Source organism: Octodon degus, unplaced genomic scaffold, assembly GCF_000260255.1.
Source record: "Octodon degus isolate 3935 unplaced genomic scaffold, OctDeg1.0 scaffold00001, whole genome shotgun sequence".
Taxonomy (NCBI): Eukaryota; Metazoa; Chordata; class Mammalia; order Rodentia; family Octodontidae; genus Octodon; species Octodon degus.
The window spans coordinates 27,207,969-27,220,458 of record NW_004524577.1 but is presented as its reverse complement, the minus strand read 5'-3'; the positions used below and the strand labels follow the sequence as shown (position 1 = coordinate 27,220,458).

The window sequence follows — 12,490 nt, the reverse complement described above, 5'->3', positions numbered from 1 at the left end:
GAAGGGTTCCTTTTTCCCCACAGCCTCTCCAACATTTGTTGGGTGATTTCTTTATGATAGCCATTCTTTCTGGGGTGAGATGATATCTCAATGTTGTTTTAATTCTCATTTCACGGATGGCTAGTGATGTGGAGCATTTTTTCGTATATTTATTCACTTCTTTAATTTCATCCTCTGAGAAGCGTGTGTTCATCTCAGATGCCCATTGCTGGATTGGGTCTTTAAATTTTGGGGCTACACCATTATTTTTATCCCTCTCTCTCAGGTAGAACCAGATTAGCAAATGACAGAATATTAAATACAGATGATTTGTGATAAGAGGTATGTTTTATGAAAAAGACCAATCATAAAGAATGCTCAGAATGCGATTCTGTAAATGTGTCCGTTATCATTCCTTCTAGTGGTATAGGCCATCTTGACTCTGAAGCAAAGCAGGGAAATTCTGGTTAGCTTTTTATTTATTTGACATTTCTGTTTTAAATGAGCAGAAGTTCAGTAAAGCATAAAAGAAGTTAAGTCTTCAAAAGGCCTGCCTCATAATCACCTATGCACTTCATAACCCAAAAGAAAAGATAAATAACTTTCTTTAGCCTCATACTTTATAATTTATCCTTGTACTGTTGCAACAAAAATTGTTGTCATGCTTATTAATTTCAGGAAACATGTGATTTGGAGAAGATAAAGCCAGAAGCCAGACGATACTTGGAAAAGTCAATTAAAATGGGGAAAAGGAATGGACTCCATCTTCCAGAACAAGTACAGAATGTGAGTTAACGTTCCTTTCTTAATAGCAAAAAAAATGAATAAATAACGCAAACTACAAAAAGATCATATACTAGGGAAACAGATAAGTTATTTTTAAAAACCCGTAATATTTATCTATTTAGTGTTTGGTATTCAGTCCTTTGTCCTATAAATCCTGTTAGCCTTGTGATGACTGACGAACAACTGGTAATTGTTCTTTAATCCTGTTCAAATTTTATTTATTTCAGCATTGAACTTATTTCCCCTACTCTACTTAATGTTCTTTAAGAGTTAGTTCCAGATCTTAATAGTTGATTTGTGTTCTTCCTCCTTTGATCATACAGAGACAGGGCACTGGTAATAAAATCCTTATTGGTGGAGAGTTTTAAAGCCAGTACTTTGGAGTGGAATACTCTGTGATTAAGGTATGCTCTTTAAAAAGAGAGATTAGCTGCTGAAAAGTACCTCTCAAACTTTTCCTTTTGTCTGAAGCCAATCATGTCTTCTGGCTTTAGCAGTAAACTTGGCTGCAGAATTAACCTCATTCTTCTTGAACAGGAAATATAATCTGTAATTTATTACCAGGTTATTTTTCTAAATAACAGAACTGGGAATAAGTCTGAAAGAAATCCAAACCTAGTAATATCCTCATGGTAGCAATAGCTGCAGGCACCACTGAGATATAGGTGCCAGTTTCCCACTTGAATGCCCTCTGATCACTTGGTATCCTCTTTATCCTAACTAGAGCAGAAAGGCAACCAGATTTGCATGACTCTGTGCCTTACTGGTCAATCTTCAGTTCTCTTTCAGGCGTGAAACCTGTAAAGTTAAGCTGTATTTGGTTGTAGCTAACAAAATCTCTTTTAAACAAAGAAGAGATTTCGTTGCTTGTATAAGAAGGTCCAGAAGTAAATGGGCTTCTGGGTGAGGTAGATCTAGATGCACAGCCATCACCTGATTTTTTTTGTTTTCTGCTCTATTTTCTTCAGTGGTGGTATGTATTAGTGCTTACCAGTGAAACAGATTTAATACATGATATGTAAACATGTAAGAATTTACAAGGTTGGTTTACAGTGGCTACCCACAGAATCAGGTTTGGAAGCGTGTGAAAGATCTGCCTGCTCACTAGAGATCTAAAATATCCAGTCAGGCCTGAAGCTCACTGTATTGTCCTGTGCAAGCCTAAAAGGAGGCTGAAGGATTTGCAATGAAAGGCAGAAGGATCTGTGTTGGCAGGCTGAAGAGTGCACTGAAGCGAGAAGGTGATGGCCAACATGCTGGTGAAGATGAGCTCTTCCGAAGAAACAGAAACAGCAAGGTTTCCTTCTGCGTTTCTCTTCTGTACCATTCTGGTGACAGTCCACCCTAGGCTGGATCCTCCATACCCAGAGCTATGCTGAGCCAATTTAGTTGGGCATTTCTTACTCAAGGTGACACAATCAGTTTACTACCACATGGTGTTGCCAAAAGGCATCTTTCTTACAGTAGAAATGACTGTGAATCTTAAAAAATTTAGTTAAGAAAGACATAGCAAAGCCACTGCCCACACTCCCCTCATGTCGTGATTCAGAATGGGTCCGTGGCTGGAGAGAGAGTTCAGTGGTCTACGCGCCTGCCTGGCAAGTGCAAGGACATGGATTCAATCTCCAGGACCACATGCAGCACCAGCCCCGGAACCCCAGGAACTTCATCCAGGCCACCAAAACTGGGAGTAGTGGTACACACCTGTAATCCCAAGGCTGAGGATGCTGAAACAGGAGGATCACTACGAGGCTAAGCTGCTTAGCAAGACCCTGAACCAAATAAATAAATAAGTAACAGAATGGATCCTGTGCCTAATCCTGAGTCCCCCATCAGGAGCTGATTTTTATTGGCAGGACCCCACTTTAAGAAGCAGTGTGGTTTAAGTAGGTTTTAGTATTTGGCATTACAGAAGATTGAAATAGGTTACAAAATTATTACAAAATTTTCCTTATGGTGTTCTTATTACTTCCTTGCATCTCCCACCTAATACTTTTCAGCAAATATTAGTAAGGAGAATGATAGACCTGGATTATCTGGCCCAGTCACTGTGGAATTATTTCTGGTGCTTTCTATCCAAACTATACTACTAGACCACGCATGGTAGCACACATCTGTATTCCCAGCACTTGGGAGGCAGAAGCAGGAGGAACCCTGCAAGTTTTAGGCCAGCCCAGGCTACAGTGATTTCAAGGCCACTCTGAATTACATAATGAGAACCTTTCTCAAAAGCAAAAACCAACAACAACAACAAAAATATTACACCACCACAGAGTAGGTAAGAAATGGGAGAGGAAACCAGGAGTGATGGCACACACCTGAAGTCCTACCACTCGGGTGGCTGAAGCTAGAGGATCAACACACTTTGTTTGTTTTGTTTTGTTTTGTTCTCCGAATGCCTTCAGGGCAGGTTTGGCTGGCTTGAGTTGTGGGGATCGAACCCCAGCAACCTGAGCCTGACTGCTTTGTTGAAGCAGCCACTTAAAGAGCTGAGCTAAGGGGCAGGCCCCAGTCACAATTTTGAGGCAAGCCTACAGTACATAGCAAGTCCAAGACCAGCCTGGACTTCATAGTGAGACCCTTATCTCCAAAAAAACCCAAAAATTTTTTAAAAAGGAAAACAAACAAACAGACAAAAAAAATCTGAGTTAATCCAGGTGTCCTAAAACAATATTGAACAATATGAACTAAGGGAGAAATCTCAAATAAGTGTACATCAGGATTACCTGGAGGACACTGAAACTGATTATAATCCGCTATTCCCAAGAGTTTTTATTTTCCTGGACTATTGTGGTCTCCTGAGGAATTGCATGTCTAACTAAAGTTCCACCATGACACCAGTGCTCCTATGCAGGATTCCTGTTTGAGAACCAGTTTATATAAATATCATTTCCTGACATTTTGGGAAGACTAGGGCATATTAATATAAATTTTTGTGTGATTTTTGTGTACTGCTTACTTTTGGCTCATTTAACACTTTTTATGTTATGCAGATGATCCCTAAGTCACTTTTGTTTATGAAAACTATAAAACTAACACACTACCTTTTTCCAAATCACCCTTAGAATTAATTACTCAGTTCTTGTCTCTTGGTTTACTTCAGTACCAGATACTTAGTACTGAATTACAATTCTTAATATACTCATTAGTAATGGGTACTAGAGTCTTCATTTGTCCAGCAACTGATTGTGTACATTGTACCACTTACTGCTTTTCTACTTAATTTGTTTAGTTTTTCAAATTTACAGCTAATTCCAGTATATCCCCGGGTTTGTCTTTGCTGTTTTTTTCCCAACACATCTTTGGAAAGTACTTCCTGAGGGTTGGGTACAGAGTCTAGTCATCATGTAACAGTGACATGTGCTTGACTGATGGCAATAAAATGAAATTTTTTTATTATTAATGTTCTATTTATTTTTCTTCATTTTAGGAAATCAAATCAATGAAGAAAAGAATGAGTGAACTATGTATTGACTTTAACAAAAACCTCAATGAGGATGATACCATCCTTGTGTTTTCCAAGGCCGAACTTGGTAAAATTCTGTTACCATTCTAAATTATATTAAGTAATTTATACAAGTAAAGTCACCTCACATTTTGTTATACTTTCCAGATAGAATAACTAAATCAGAGTTCAAAAAAATTGTTTTTAAACTGACCCCAATAACTAACCCTATCACCCTTGCTATAGAAAAGACAATCAGAGCAGCCACAATCAGACCTTAGGTTAATAAGAGTATATACTATTTGTATAAAGAATCCAGGGGAGATTTCATGACACTTTCCTCCATGATTTTCTTATTAGTTTACTCTAGTCACTTCAGAACCCTTAAAGTTTTTCTGCCTAGTTTCCCCTACCGTGTAACTTACATTCATCTCTTCTTCTGTCTGGGGCCCCTCTTGGCTCAGTTTTGTCTGCTCTCCTTCAAAGCACCATCTGCACAGGTGCACTGCAGCTGTTAATGTAATAGATACCATCTCCTGAGCCACCTGATCACTCGGCATCACCCCTATTCCAGTAAAATCAAAATGATATTAAAAGGTTGTCATTATTTTACTTGAATTTCAGTTACTTCACCACATTTCCTAGAGCTACTGAAAGGCACCATGCCATGATAAATAAAAGAGTAATGAGTGGAAAAATTGATATATGAGAAAATGGCTTTTTGCAGGTGCTCTTCCTGATGATTTCATTGACAGTTTAGAAAAGACAGATGATGGCAAGTATAAAATTACCTTAAAATATCCACATTATTTTCCTGTCATGAAGAAATGTTGTGTCCCTGAAACCAGAAGGAGGATGGAAATGGCTTTTAATACAAGGTGCAAAGAGGTACTATAAATGTTTGTCCTTTTATTTTTATGGAAGATTTTCAGGAACAGATCTGTTTTGCTTAACAATATTAAAGTCAGCTCAAAGATTGTGTGTGTGTGTGTGTGTGTGTGTGTGTGTGTGTGTGTGTGATAAATCTTGAGACATAAAAACTTTTAGCTCTTGCTTTGTTCATTAGCAACCTGCTCTTGGGGACACAGGCTAACTTTTTCTAATAAAAATAGAATGGATTAAGTTAACTTAAAGTTGTATTCTTCATCCAGGGCATAAGCATAGAGCTGGTAAGGTAGTTGTCTCTCCTCAATAAGTGACTTCCAAAGTCTTTCCAAAAGTGACTATTCCCTAGTTTCTTAGGAAGGAGAGGCACTACAAACTATCTTCCTAGACAAGGCCTAGAAATGACATATACACATATATTAACTCCTTTGGCAACTGAACCAGATTTAAACATGTAACCTAACTAGATACAAGAGAAGCTGCAAAATGTAGTCCTTAGTTGACAATCATTACTCAGCTCTAGGAGGTTTTATTAAAGGAAAAAAGTAGAACTGGATCCTGACAGCCAACCTACTCCACTGTATTCTTTCTCACTGGCTGTCTAGGTTACCACAAGTTCCTCCGTCTCATTGTGTTTGTTTCTTTGTTTCCTTCTGTCATAGAACCATTTGTCAGTTCCTAGTCTGTTATTGCCTTGAGCTAACTCAAAGATCAGTATCTCTGGTAGATGCACAGTTCTTCTGAGTTACTTCTCATCATCTAGCACTCTGTGAAAGGAAGGGCACTTTCCCTGACTTCTAATCCCAGCCACATCTAATAGTGAAGTAAAAATAAAATAGCCATGGTAAGGGAAAAAAAAAATCTCATTAGCAAAAGAGAAGAGTAAAAAGCAAAGCAGACACATAGCTGTTTGGGGGCGGGGGGCGGCAGGGAGATAGCTCAGTAGAAAGGGCCTGAGTTCAATCCCCAGTTCTGCAAAAAAAAAAAAAAAAAAGACAGAAAATGTTTGACGGGGAGATGGCTCAGTAGAATAAGTACAAGGTCCTGAGTTCAATCCCCAGTTCCGCAAAAAAAAAAAAAAAGTAACGCATAGCTGTTTTTGAACCTGTTTTGCAGAACTTCTGAGGATCACATAGTTTCATGAAGTTCCTTGGTTAGCCCTTGGACTTATCGAGGTCTGTCTGTCCTGATGCAGTTCATCAGTTGTCTAGTTTGAAATGTAAGGGATGCTTTATGAATCAAATAAGCACTAGATTTTATAGTAGACCTGTGTTACTTTTTGTTAATAAAGTTCCTTCAAAAATTTAGTTTCAGTAGTTTCAGAGTCAGGAATCATGGCACATGTCTACTGTAATTCTAGAAGCAGGGGCAGGAGAATTGCCACAAATTCACGGCCAACCTGGTCTATATAGTTTTTTTGTTCTTTGTTTTTTTCTCTCTGCTTCTAGCTAAATTCATGTTAAAACAATCACATCCAAATATTCCTTTCAGTCATAGTTCTTAAAACTGCCATGTCTTACTGTAAGTCTGCTTTTGTCTCCCTTGAAAAAGAAGACTTGAGGAAGAAGTGTTTCAGAGTAACCTCAATGATTTACTAACACTGAGTGACATCTTCTCTCCTAATGTTAGGAATACAGAACTATTGAATTTTCAACCACCTAAAGCCCCAGCTTGTAGACCACAGATACAATCTCCCTCAGCAGAATTCTTTTCCTCCTGTCTTTGCAAACTGGCCAACTCTTACATGAACTCATATCTCATGTTATCTTTTTAAAAATCAACACACAAACACACATGCCAACAAAAATGGTTTTCCCAAACAGCTCCCCTAAAGCTAGACCTCAGTAGCTTGTTCCCTGTCTTCAACGTAAAACAGCAGCTGTGATACATGTTCTCCATAGTGTTAAGTATGAGCAGCTCCCCAGCCTGCAGTCTTTATAGCCTCACTTTGTATTCTGCCTTTTTCGCTTTTATAATAGCAGCACCCTGTTTCTGCTATCAGTCTCCATATGTTAGGCTAAGCAGCTTTATAAAAGTCATTTAGAAGCACAGTGACTCCGATACAAAGTTACTTCTCTTCAGAAAGTAGGTTAGAAGTTACCAGGGAGTGGAGCTAGGGAGCCTAATGAGTTACTGTCAATGATTAGAGAGTTTCTGCTTGGTATAATGAAGGCATTTTTGCTGGAAATACGATTGTAATGGTTGTGCAACAGTGTGAATATAATTAATGACACTGAATTTTATATGTAATTTTGTATTATTTTAACCATTAAGTTATATATTTTACCACAACTTTTGACAAGGTTTCTCTTGGAACTAGCACTTGAGAAGTGAGTAGTCCTGAGCTAGAGCACAGCTTGGTCATCCTCAGTATGTGGCTTCTACTGTCACCTTCAGTTCACAGCTAGCAAGGCAAGCGCCTGGAAAGAGACAACCTAGAAATTTCGCTTATCACTTTACTCATACTTTATTGTTCCACTAAGTGTCGCATGACTGTAAATAGGTACAAGAAAGGCTGGGAAAGGTAACTGGGTAATGTGTCCAGGAAAAACTCAGAGTCCAAACTAGTTGACTTTAGAAATTGGAGAATGATATTTTGTGTTCTTTCCTACTCATGTTTCCATTCCTTTTGTTTTTGTTTTGGCTTTTTTGAGCCAGTGTCTCACTATGTACGCAGGGTCTCACTATGTATGCAGGCTCACCTTGAACTCGAGTGATCCAGTGCTCCTGCCTCACCCTCTCAAGTGCTGGAATGACAGCATGAGTCACCACTCTGACCTTTCCATCCTGATTTTAAAATAATATAATCAGGTGTGGTGAGACATTCCTTTTAATCCCAGGACTCCGGAGGCTGGGACAGGAGAGTTGCCAAGTTCCGGGCCAGGCTGAATTACATAGTGAGACCATTAAAAAAAAACAAAACAGCTTTCATCTGGGGATATAGCTCAGCAGTATAAATGCCTGTCTGAAAAACACAAGGTCCAGAGTTCTATTCCTGGAATTAAAAAAAAAAAAAAAAATTCTACACATCTGCAATTCCAGTGCTCAGGGTGGGGTCTGCCACAAGTTTGAGGCCAGCCCAAGCTATGTTGTGAGTTCAAGGCTTAGTGAAGCCCTGTTTCATTAATAATGTTACATAGTATTGGCTGTTGTGCCAGGCATTTTTTGGTAAGCACTTTCAATATATTCTCATTTTAATATTGATGACTGCTTTATATAGGTAATTAATGAGATGAGAAAAGAAAAGTGAGAGGTTAGAAAGTTGAAATTCAGAGAGCATAAATGAAAAGCCGGGCCCAGAGAATCACTGGGCGTTCAAGGCTAGCCTGGGCTCCATAGCGAGATTCAACATCAACCTAAACTATATACACAGCAAAAAACCCTCTCTCAAGCAGAAAACAGAAAGTAAACAGTAGAAATGTATTTCTCATAATTCCAGAGGCTGAGAAATCCAAGCGCAAAGCTCTGATACAGTGTCTAGATGGGGTCTTCTTGGCGTAATGGGGTAAAGGAGAGTGGTGGTTATTCACATGGTGGAAGGGCCAAAGTACCGCAGTGACCTCATCCCAGCCTTTCATAGGAACTAAAACCATTTGTGAGGCTGGAGCCCTCATGACTTACTTCCCCAAAAGCTTTCAGTACTGCAATTCAGATTTTGTGCCCTTGGGTTTTAGGAGAACATACAGACCATAGCGTGTGGCGTCACGTATGTTTACACTGCTCTGCAGCCACAGAACTTTTCATTCTCCCTAACTGAAACTCGGTGCTCATTAAACACTCCTTGCCCTTTCCCGGTGCCCGCAGCCCCTGTAAAGCCATCATTCCATTTTCTGTGTCAAAGAGTTTGAGCACTCAGCAGCCTCATACAAGTTATAGTATATCTTTGAAGACCAGAGGCAATATAAAAACCACTCTTGAACCCTCCCCCAAAAAATACAGTGTACCTTTTTGTGACTGGCATATTTTATTTATAATGTCTTATATTTATTTATAATGTCTTAAAGACTAATTGATATTGTGACATTTGTCAGAATGTCCTTCCTTTTTAGCCTGAAATATATATAGATACAAGTAGATAGACATGCTTCAGGTCACAAACTTAATTTCACAATTCTGGTCACAAACCAAATTGGACAAGAACAAACCAGATTTCTTCATAAGGTCAACATTGAACTTAATCATTGAATTTGATTTAAGTTTTCATCAAATTCAGTTAGCCATTAGAGTCATCAAAATAATTAAAAGTTTATGAAGGTTGGAGAGTTATCTTGGCCATCTAAGTGTTTTCCTGGCAAGCACAAGGACCTGGGTTCCATCCCCAGTATTGCATATAGTGGTGGTCCCAGAACTCCAGGCGCGTCGTGCCAGCCATTGAAACCAGGCATGGTGGCACACGCCTGTAATCCCAGTGCTGGGGAAGCTGAAGCAAGAGGATAACTATGAGTCCAAGCTGAGTAGCAAGACCCTGTACCAGATAGATTGATAGATAGATAGATAGATAGATAGATAGATAGATAGATAGATAGATAGACAGACACACAGATAGATACGTAGATAGATACATAGATACATAGATAGACAGACAGACCGACTGATTGATTTTTTAATTTAAAAAAATTTAAGTTCATGAACCTAGGTACCACTGTATGATTTTCTTGATCCATTCATTTGTCGAAGGACATTTGATGTGCTTCTATTTTTTCACTGTTTAGAATAATGATGCTGCAAACACAAGTGTGCAGATTATTTTTGATTCTGTTTTCACTTCTCTTGAATATTTATCCAGAAATTAAATTATGGATGTTATAATAATTCTATGTTCAATTTTTTCCAAGAATCACTATATCATTTTCTATAGCAGCTGCAGCACTTTACATACTCATCAGCAGTGCATAGGGGTTCCAATTTCTTTATATTCCTGCCAACATACTATTTTCCTTATATGTCCACACAACACGTGTGATTTCATGTAGGCATGCACATATATACAGTAGTACCTCAGTTCACAAACTTAATTCTTTCCACAATTACAGTCACAAACTGAATTGAACAAGAAGCAAATCAAATTCGTTGGTCAAGTCCAATACTGACCTTATGGAGAAAAAACACACATATATATATTATATATGTATATATAGTTATGTAATATCTTACAAAAAGACCAAAAAATTTAAATAACAATATTAGATGTAATGAGAATGAATGAGAATCACTGTTTGTATTTTTACTTTATTTACGATACCTCAGTTTATTTAGAGACTCATGGCTATCTCATAAAGATTTAAAGTGCTTAAATTCTTTAAGAAAGAAAATTCTAAAGAGCCAGCCAAATAGCTCAGCAGATTAAAGTGCCTACAAGCAGGGACAGGGGCCTAGAGTTCCATCCCCAGGCCTGCTGTGCCGGCCCCACCCCTGGAGCCCCTGAGATGGCGATTGAGACTGGGCATGGTAGTGCCCGCCTATAATCCCAGCTGGGAGGCTGTAAACAGGTGAATCACTACGAGTCCAATCTAGTAGTGAGACCCTGTAGACCCTTCCCTAAAGTACAAAAAAAGAAAGAAAATTCTATTATTAAGAAAACCTCAAAATTGAATTAAAAAATATTGGCCTAAAAAATATTTGACAGTTTCATCAGGCATGGTGATGCACTCCCATAATCCCAGCACTCAGGAAGCTGAGGCAGGAGGATCATCATGAGCTTCAGGCCAGCCTGGGCTATGTAGTGAGTTCAAGGACAGCATGAACTACATACCGAGACTCTGTGACAAAGTATAGAGCAACAACAAAGGATTGACAGCTTTATAAGCCTACAAATATAATAACTGTTTTAATATTTTGGGTCCAATTAATTGTTAATCTTTGTTTTGTTGCTTATTACTAGGAAAATACCCTAATTCTGCAGCAGCTACTCCCACTGCGGGCCCAAGTGGCCAAACTACTGGGCTACAACACGCATGCTGACTTTGTCCTTGAAATGAACACTGCAAAAAGCACGAGCCATGTGACAGCCTTTCTAGGTTAGTTGTTCTTTCCTAAAATTAACTGCATGATTTCTATTCCCCCTCCCCATGGCTACCTTGCTATATCGTATCAGTTTAATTGTTTATGTCACCATTATAGCCCTTGCTTCATTCTGTCTTCTAATGTCTTATTTGGAGTATTTATGGTGATTCCTTCCATGCCATCTCCCTATATTTGTTGCCAAAGGGTATTCAGTAGTGATAGCATGGCTACCTACAAACTTGTATGAAATAAGATGATATATATGATGTAAATGAAAACAACATACATAAACAAAAAATACACATACTCCAGATACCACTTACTAATATATGAAAGTATGAAGAGCAGAACTAATAGATTATTTAATACTTTTAAAACCATGTTTCTGACTTGTAGTCACTGATACTCTATTCCTCATCCTTATCCTGCTCTTAATGTGGTTGTCACTGTTCCAGTAACTCACTGTTTTTGTTTTAATCTGAGTGAAAAATGGTTGAATAACTTGGCTATAGTAAAGATACTCATTTCTGTTGTAATCATCTTTAATCAAGTTGGCAAAAGTATAGGGTTTTTTTTAACATTCCTTATCAATCCTTTCAAGTTTTACTCACCTCTAACAACTTCTCAAATTATTTATTGTTTTGATACCTTTTTATTACCATAATTAAGATTAAAATAATAATGTATTAAAATCAGCCTTTAACCCAAATTTATTCAATTCTCCATAGTGACCATACCGTACTTTACCAGTAGCAGGGGCTTCATAAATGGTAATACATCTATTATTGTAGAATTACTCACTTGTCAGACACTTATGAACAGCTACATAATTTTAAGCAATGTTAAAGGGAGTAAGACAAAGGCCTTCCTCAGTAGTCTCTTGCTTAGAAGAAGCAACAGGGAAGAGCTCAAAAAATTGGCGTATACTCAGATGCGTGTTATACGAGAGGATGGACTAAGGTCTTAACAGGTTTGTTGAGAATTTCATTTGCTGGTGATCACATTGCTCCAGTGTCTCTGTAGAGCTCCCTGATTAACTTAATTCCTTTATAGTAATTTTTTTCTCTAATTTGAAAGGGTTGTATGCTCATAATTGTGCTCTTGCTGCCTCTTTTGGCATATACTCACAACTATCTCTCTGTGTGCCTTGTGAGGATACAGCAATCCTTCCCTCTCACTGTGAGGCTGCATTTAAAGGACCATTTCCCTTACATACCCAGGGACATCTTACCATGCATAATAAATTGTGAAATGTTAAGAGCATATTGATTTAACTAAATAAAAACACTCAGGAGGGGGCCGGGGAGATGGCTCAGTGGTCTAAAGCACCTAATTGGAACAGGCTTGGCAAAGCACAGGGACCACGGTTCAATCCCCCAGCACCACATGCCA

General features: G+C 38.4%; 1 protein-coding gene across 1 annotated transcript in view; it reads left to right on the top strand.

Moving 5' to 3' along the window:
- Positions 1–12,490, top strand: part of Nln (neurolysin) — a 123,226-nt gene that overhangs the window by 68,293 nt on the left and 42,443 nt on the right. Inside the window, exons 4-7 of the mRNA XM_023706035.1 lie at positions 658–765; positions 4,196–4,298; positions 4,938–5,098; positions 10,977–11,112. Of these exons, the coding sequence (XP_023561803.1) occupies positions 658–765; positions 4,196–4,298; positions 4,938–5,098; positions 10,977–11,112 (508 nt within the window). The remainder of the gene's footprint in view (positions 1–657; positions 766–4,195; positions 4,299–4,937; positions 5,099–10,976; positions 11,113–12,490) is intronic.